The 8,163-nt window shown below is 50.4% G+C and overlaps 1 protein-coding gene across 2 annotated transcripts; it reads right to left on the bottom strand.

The window, feature by feature from the left end:
* Positions 1-2,215: 2,215 nt before the first annotated feature.
* Mrgbp (MRG domain binding protein) lies at positions 2,216-7,076 on the bottom strand. Of its 2 annotated transcripts, XM_031372980.1 has the most exons (6): positions 6,837-7,076; positions 5,427-5,758; positions 4,872-4,993; positions 3,967-4,048; positions 3,583-3,657; positions 2,228-3,213 (listed from the first exon to the last, which is right to left on the bottom strand). In XM_031372980.1, exons 2-6 carry the CDS (start codon positions 5,572-5,574, stop codon positions 3,026-3,028), a joined length of 615 nt encoding a protein of 204 aa, XP_031228840.1. In that variant the 5' UTR covers positions 5,575-5,758; positions 6,837-7,076; the 3' UTR covers positions 2,228-3,025. The 2 variants fall into 2 exon arrangements, 1 of the variants encoding a protein (XP_031228840.1); XR_004119061.1 differs by lacking the exon at positions 6,837-7,076 and having other exon boundaries at positions 2,216-3,213; positions 3,583-4,048; positions 5,427-5,667.
* Between the last annotated feature and the right edge of the window lie 1,087 nt (positions 7,077-8,163).

Raw genomic sequence — 8,163 nt, 5'->3', positions numbered from 1 at the left:
TTTTAAAGCAATTGAGGCATCTCCACACTCCCTCTGCTTTGTGAGTTTTGTCCCACTCCTGTCCACTGCAGATTTCCTGGGCTCAAGTGGCTGCTTTGGATGTTAGTTAGGTGGACTCTACTGCTGACTGTGGCCATGAGCTTGACCTTCTTATGTAACATAGTGTTTGAAGCAAGAAAGCAATGGGAGGTAGAGGAGACATGGGTGGGAAGCAGGGGAAAGGACCCTCATTCCACCGTGGTTGAAGTTTCTCACCAGTTGAGAGTTCTGAATTTTAGGACAGTTGGCAAAATTTTCTTGAAGACTGCCTACATAGAAAAAATATTCCTTTTATATAGCCATATTCCAAATAATGTTAATCAGGCTTTATATGACTGTTAAGTGTGGCCTTACTTCTTGACTAAATGTGAACCTGTAATATTCTGGGAATCTCAAAGTAAAAATATATTGTCTCTAGCAACAGTCCAGTATGTAACAGAGTTCCTTGAGTTGGAACCTCAGAAACCACCAAAATCAAGCTGATGGAGACTGTCTCTCAGCCCCTGGGACCCAGATAGAAGGCAAGAACTGGGGGCTGGTGAGATGGCTCAGCTAGTAAGAGCATTGACTGCTCTTCTGAAGGTCCTGACTTCAAATCCCAGCAACCACATGGCGGCTCACAACTACCTATAATGAGATCTGACACCCTCTTCTGTTGTGTCTGAAGATAGCTACAGTGTACTTAATTATAATAATAAATCTTTTTTAAAAAGGCAAGAACTGACTTCTGAAAGTTGTCTCTGATCTCCACTTATGTACCCACACAAATACATATGCTCGTTAAATAAATAAAATTGTAAACTCAGTGGCTGTCTCTGATCTCTGCCCCACTGCTTCTGACACCAGTCATGCTCAGGCTGGGACCTGGTTAAAATGCCATTAAATAAGGAAGTCATGCATAGGGTGTTAGTGGGTGCTTGGTACAACTCAGGGTTGTCCCTTGGGTGGACACCTCCTCTCCCACAACTATCCTGGAAAGCTGAAAGATGGAAGTGCCATGGGCTGACAGTAATATTTGCAAGAGGCAGTGTGCCATGCTGCCTGGAGCTAGTGCAGTAGCTATAGACCCAGCTGTCAGTGACATTTTGCAGGGACACAGGGACATGCCTGTGAGCCACAAGGTCAGAATAATTTCAGGAAGGCAGCAGGTTTGAATTCAGATTGGGACACTGGGCTGTTGGTGAACAAACAGAAAATAATAGACTCAAGGCAAATGCCTTGACCAGGCCCACCTGCACGTTCTCATGCCCCTAGATTGTTCTTTCAGACAGGTTTAGAAGAGTGAGCCTGACCAGAGAGAACCGCCATCCTGATTGTCACATACTGCTCCTCAGGGTCATCACCATCTGCTCCCCATTTCTCCTGCTAGTGCTGGATTCAACAGCCAGGCTTCTTCCACAGAACAAGCCTCTAGTAGTGGACACTGGGTAGGAACAGGGGACAGGATGGAGTAGCCCCAAGCCATTTCCCAAAACATGCTGTAACACTTTCCCTGTCTTTTGCACTGAACACACAAATGTTGGTCTAGGTCTGAGCAGTCTGCAGTGCTGCCACTTCATCTCAGGGGCTGTCTTTACCTTCTGCCTGATCAATTCCAGGGGCAGGGAATTGTTGAATTATGACCTTGTCCAGGTTCTACAGAAAGAGATCCAGAGACCTCCCACTGCTGGTCGTTCCTACAAAACGACAGGCAGACTAGGTGAGCTCACCTGTGTCAACTCAGGATGCTCTCTGTGCCAGGGAGCTGGGTCTAGTGGTACGTTTATGGTGGCCCAACTGCCCTGACTAGAAGTGGCTGGTATAGGCCACCTTGGAGTGCAACAGTGGGACAGTTTTCATTGCCTGGGACCCTGCAGATGGCAGCAGGGGATTTAAGTCACAGGCAGTAGTCAAGATGGTCTGAACAGTACACTGTGCCCATCCCACCCAACAGCTGGACTTGGTTATGGAAGGACAGTAGGCAGCAGCCAGGTAGGCAGGGGTTGGGATTGGGGGTTGGGGATGGGTGTCCTGCAAGTCTCTGATGAAGGCTCATAACCTTACTGCATCCAGTGATGCCAAGAAGACATCTCAAGTACACGCTACTGTTATGAATTCTGGAATGGGGGACATTTTCCTCTGTAGGAAAAATTAAAAAACCAACTTGCTTTAGTAGTTAATCACACAACTCCCAAGGTAATTTTTTTTATGCTTTAATATTCTGCAAATGAAAATGTACTTCAACCATCAGGCCATTGGCTTTTCAAAGCCTGACGGCAGTTCCTTCGTTCCACCCCCTTATTTGGTCTTTTCCAAGTTACTAAAATTACAAAAATAACCGCTAAAAATTCTCTGTATCTGGCATATAAAAACAGCCAGATGTATTTCAGTAGTTACCTTAAAACAAAACAGTTCAAAAAAACACATCACAGGTTTAACTTCTGCAGTATTTTTCTTCATACAAAACACTAGTAAAATAGGCTTCTTAAAAATTAAATAGTGAAATACTAACTAAATTATATACACTATTACAGTACAAGTGAATGAGGCAAAGTATCCAGTTCTATTTCCCAGACAGGGGAGGCCTTCTGTGCACAGTGTGTGCTGTGTGAACTCCAAAGACACCTTCTCTGGATGCCAGTGCACAATGGAGTCTTACAGGAAAAGCAGATGCAAAGAGTGGGCACCCAGGGAGGATGCGTGGCTCCTGAGGACAGTGAGGGTGACGTCTTATTGCTTGCTGACTCTTGGTCCTCTGGCCCCATGCACCTGCTCTTCTCCACACACTGTGGGCATAAGGGAACCAACCAGGAGAAAGCAAGAGGCTGGCTCAGAGGCTTTGCCATCCAGCAGAGTGGACACCGGTCTTGCTGGTCTTTTGGACCAATCAGGTGCTCTGGAGGTCTGAATACACAGCGGAAGCCCCACTAGCATCTCTGCTGGATGGCCACATTCACCCAGGGACAGGCAGCTGGAGCATCTCTGTGGCCACCTGAGGCTGAGGTGTCTATGTGCGGCGCCTCTTGGCAGCACTGGGGCTGGAGGGATTGCTGTTGGCAGTCAGGACCTTGTCAGTGACCCGGCTGCGCTTCCGCTTGTCTGCCCCTTCTTTGCACCCCAACTCTGAGGAGTTCTTCTCTTTGTCTTTGCTGGATTTTTCTAATGCTTTCCCCAAGCTCCCTGAAGATGAAAAAACTGAGAAACAAAATCATTTGGCTGAAAATAGAATATACAGAAACTCATTCTCCTGTTCAGCTAGAGAAATCAAACGTACATTAGGTTCTTTGTACCCAATATGTTCCCCTGGGTAAGTCTCCTGTACAGCTGGGCTTGAAGAGAAACCTAGTGTCCCAGCGGGTCTCCTGTCTGAGCCCACCCTATGGTCCTCAGAGGCCCCCAGCCTTGGCCTTGGTTCCTTCTTCATGGCCCTCAGAGGCCTTCCTGCCTAAGATGACCTGCACTGAGTTCATCCTGACTCCATGGCTCCTCACTCTGCCTGAGCCTGGCCTGCGGTGAAGAGACTGGGCTGAGGCATGTTTGCTCCAAAGGGCACTTCACACTCACCATCATCAGCCCCACTGTGGGGGTCCACATCCTCCTTCATCTCCTCCTTCATTTCTTCTTCAATGACCACTTTTCCTGTGGAGGAGACAGCTGCCGTTCACTGGAAACCCACGGTGGTGGCCAGCGCTGGGGGATGGTCTGGCCATGACTGCTTCCGATTCTCGCTGCCCACACAGGCCTCGGCGTCCATCATGAGACGGCATCCATCAGGAGACTGCCTTTGAGCACCGCTCTCCCCAGCCCTTGGCTCCCAAAACCTCCCAGGTGCCACCGGAGGCATGGTCTGAGCAGGATCCTTACACCTCCCTGGAGGCCCCAGACCTCCCCACCTTTGGCCTGGTGAGGCTTTTTTTATTCCCAGCCCTGGTGGTGGCCGAGTCTCACCTTCTCGGACTTCCTGAATGATCTCATCTGGAAGGACAAAGTTCCTCTCTGGATTTGGGAATGGAAGAATCTCAGACTCGTGCTGCCGGCACAAAGCATTTTGTATTTTCAAGAAACAGAAAACAGGATCTCAGCTCACTAAGATGTACAGGAAGAGCAGGCTGGAGGCTGCGAAGGGGTGGGAGTCCTTGCCCCAGCTTGCAGAGTCCACCTCAGCTGGGCTTTTCAGATGATTAGGGAGGACCAGGCTAGCACCAGCCAAACAAAACCAGAGAGGACCAGGTTCATGCCACTGAGCAAGCCCTGGAGACATAGCAGCTCCGCTGATGGACACTCAAGGACCTGACCTGTCTTTCCACTGTAATACTCCCACCAGGACAATGTATCCAGGGGCACCTACAGCTCCACCATCCTGGTTACCTAGTCTCACTGCCTGCCAAGCACTACAGACAAACCTGACTAGCAAAGTTACCAGTTACCTGCATACCCATCAGACACTGCCAGCTCTCCAAACCAGTTACCTAGCTACCCACTAGACACAGTTCTCTCTAGGCTGTCTGAAGAGGAACTGTCTGGTTCCCACTGTATACAGATTCTCAAAGGGCTCTGGACCCCCCCAATACCGACACTGTACCCTGACTGCTTTTTACCGTGGCTGAGGCTTGTCATCTCGGACCTCAACTACCTCCTCGACGTTCGCTTTTTGTGCCACCCAATCTTAAGTAGGTGCCCTGAAAACGAAGTCAGTGATCATCACTAGTTTGTGCTTTTCACAGCAGGACTTGAGCTTTTCTGAGGAAGGAGCCTCATCTTTTGAGATGCATACCATCTTTTGAGAAGTGGGCTCTGTTCTGTACCACAGCTGACAGGATCCGGGACTTGACTCAGGCCCGGGTCCAACTCACCAGTGCCTGCATGTCGTACATAGTGCTCAGATGGTCCCAGATCACCTTGGATGGAACCTGGCGCCCAATATTCTGGCTGAACTTGTCTCGGATACAAATCATGTGGAAGTGTCGATTCACCCCTGAGAGGCAGGACAGTGGGTTGAGGGTTAGGACAGCACCTCTGTGCGGAGGACATGGGTGTAGGAGGGGCAGGAGTGTGCAAACCGCAGGTGCAAGTGTTGCGGGAGTCACGTATCAAAGGGGAAGAGAGGTGCCACAAGGTAGGTGGGTGTTCCAGGGGCTAGGGTGTTGTATAGTAGGCGGGTCCAGGGCAAGGGGGCTGCAGAGGTGGGGAGAATGGAGGCGTTCCCTGGGGTAGGAGTGTCTCAAGGGCAGGGAAGTCATGAGTGTCCCCAGAGAGAGGGCTTCTCGGGCAGGAGAGTCATGGGCTCTTGGACTAACAGGGCACCCCAGAGTGGGAGGTCCCGTCCCGTGCGGGGTCACAGGCTCCGCCAGCCCGCCCGACGGTTTATCCCGCCCCACCCCCACGCCGGTGCGCGGCGCGGCGCTCACCGACAGGCTTGTGGCCCAGCATGGCGTGGAAGAGGCACACCTCCACCTCAGGGCTCCACACCACCGTCTCCTCAGCAGGGCTCGGGGCTGCCTCGCCTGGGCCCTTGTCGCCCGGGGCGCCCGTGCCACCCACCTCGGCCTCCCCCATGGCCGCCGGCGAGCGACGAGCGCCCGGCGCGAGAAGGGCTACTACAGGCTCCGCGCAGGCGCACTTGGTGTGGAGGGCGCGCACTCGCTGGACGCCGCGTGCCCGCGTCCGCGCAGGCGCAACGAAGGCTGGCTTCCGGTGCAGCAGCGACTCCTGGTGGTTAACTCTTTTACTGCCTACGGCTCTACCGTAGATGCTCCGGAGAGGGAGCAGGAACAAACCTTATGCTTTAAAAATGCACCAGGCGTGGTGACACACTCCTTTAATCCTAGCCCGCGGGAGGGAGAGGCAGGCGGATCTCTGTGAGTTCTGAGTCAGCCTAGTCTGCAGAGTTTGACACACACGGCTCAAAAATCTGGGCTTGACCTGACTAGATAACTTGGAAAAGAACTCAGGTTGCACAGCTAGAAGTGACAGGTGTGTCTCCCCTTGCCAGAGATAAATTGTTCAATATGTAAATTACACCTCACTAGAACTGTTTAAGAAAAATGGTTTAAAAAAAACCCAAAACAACCCGGGGGCTAGTGAGATGGCCCATCCAATAGAGAACCTTGTGCACAAGCCCGATAATTGGAGTTCCACCCCTGGATCCTAGAGGGGGCAGGAGAGAAGCAATTTTTAGGAGTTGTACTCTAGAGCTGGAGACATGGCTCAGCGGTTAAGAGCACTGACTACTCTACCAGAAGTCCTGAGTTCATTTTCCCAGCAACCACATGGTGGCTCACAATCATCTTTAATGGGGTTCGATGCCCTCTTGTGGTGTATCTGAAGATATCTACATTGTAGTCATATAAATAAAATAAATAAGTGAATAAGTAAAAGAAAAAATGTACTCTAATCTCTATGTGTATACCATGGTATATGCACACTTGCACACACACACACACCATAAATAATTAAAAAATTTAAAGCCCAACAACCACATTTTGTAGGAGTGAAGCTCTGCTTATCTTTCAGTAGCCCTGGCCTGGGTGCTTATGTCAGTCCCAGAATTAAGTGCTTCCTTGGCATCAGAAGACAGAAGTCCTGTTGGTCTTGCCACCTACCTGTACCTCCATCCTGTCCCTACAGTGGATCCCCTCCAGAAGACTAATTCAGGATGTGACAATTTCAGGCAGGTATTAGTAGCTCTACATGGGTTTGGATAGGGCCAAGGGCTGGGCACAGCAGCCTTAAGAACATGGTCCCTACTGGGGCTAAGTCACCCCATCAGCTGTGTCATGGGTCCCTACCCCGCCACCCATCCAGGCTTCTTTACTTACCCATTCTTCAGCCATGGGCAGGCATCAGAATCCCTTTTCTGACTGATGCCTCTCAGCCATGTGACTAAGATGTTGAGAACCGTTGTTCTCCTTTGTGCTATGAGGCAAGTGTAGCTCTGAACTCTTGGGTATTGATAAGAATAGTTTGCACCTGCCACAAGCCTTAAATCCAGTCCTGGCACTCCACTTGCCTCTCATTCAGGTCTGTAACCAGTCAAAGCTCACAACAGGGAACCATGGAGGGTGCAGGCTCTGGCCAGTCTCATTGTCTGGGACAGCTCAGGGCTCAGAGCCAGTCAGCAGTCTGTGAGCAGGCCTCAGCTTTCCCACTGTGAAAGTGTAGCTGGTGGAAAAGTTCCCACAATGCCATGGGGGAGATGTAATCCAATAAAGCTTCATAAGGGGTGTGGGATTATGGCTGTCATGTGGAGGTATGATGCAGCTGGGAGTTAAGATTTCACAGGGGTCGTGCCCTTGCCTCTGCCTGGCTGGTGTGCAGAACTTGGCTTAGGCTGGGTGAAGCATAATCTACCATCTAGGACCTGCCATAATGCAAATTCCCAGCCTAAGAGCTGCCACACACTAAGTGCCCAGAAGCTGGTGTTCAGAATAATATCCTGATTATTCTCTGAATACCCGGGGCATGGTAGACTCTGCTGCTGACTGCTTCTGGTTCTGGTCCACCCTTAGTCTCACCAGGTAGGATCCTCCTTCAGTTTGGAGTGCCTCCTTCTGCAGGGAGTTTCCCTATGTAACTAACCCTCAGCCTCATCTATCCTAACTGGTTCTTTCTGTTCTGTGCGACCTCTGTACTCAGACTGAAGCTCTCCTGTGATTATCGCTCTCTAACAAGGAGTTGTAGAGAAACCACTAGCCCATGATCATGTGTGTGATCCTGTAGCTTCAAATGAATTCACAGCTGTTGGGAGCTGAGAGGTTCCTTCAAACCTGATGGTGAAAGGTTCCTTTGCCCGTGAGCAGGTGTCTGTGTGGTAGGCACACCACACACTTGCTGTAGAAATCCCTGCTGAAATTTGCTCAGCTTTGTCTTCTGTGAGGTCTTCCTGTGGTTCCAGGTGGCCAGGAAAGAATGGGCTTTGTAGCAAGGCTCCCTACTTCCCAGATACAAAGTAGACAGTAATATCTACTAGCCAACTGGTCAAGTCTTTTCTCATTTGTTGGGACTCCTGCTGCTCAAGATAGATACAAGTGATGGGAGTTTTGATCCCAGGGTGAAGGGTTCAGACTGAGCCAGGGTGAGAAATAAAGGCCCTGGAAAGGCTCTCCCCCATTTAATGAATATGCAAGCCTAATAGTTTATACACCA

The sequence above is a fragment of the Mastomys coucha genome, unplaced genomic scaffold, assembly GCF_008632895.1.
Source record: "Mastomys coucha isolate ucsf_1 unplaced genomic scaffold, UCSF_Mcou_1 pScaffold15, whole genome shotgun sequence".
In the NCBI taxonomy this organism is placed as follows: domain Eukaryota; kingdom Metazoa; phylum Chordata; class Mammalia; order Rodentia; family Muridae; genus Mastomys; species Mastomys coucha.
The sequence above is the reverse complement of the archived record's forward strand: the minus strand, read 5'-3'. Positions and strand labels throughout refer to the sequence as shown.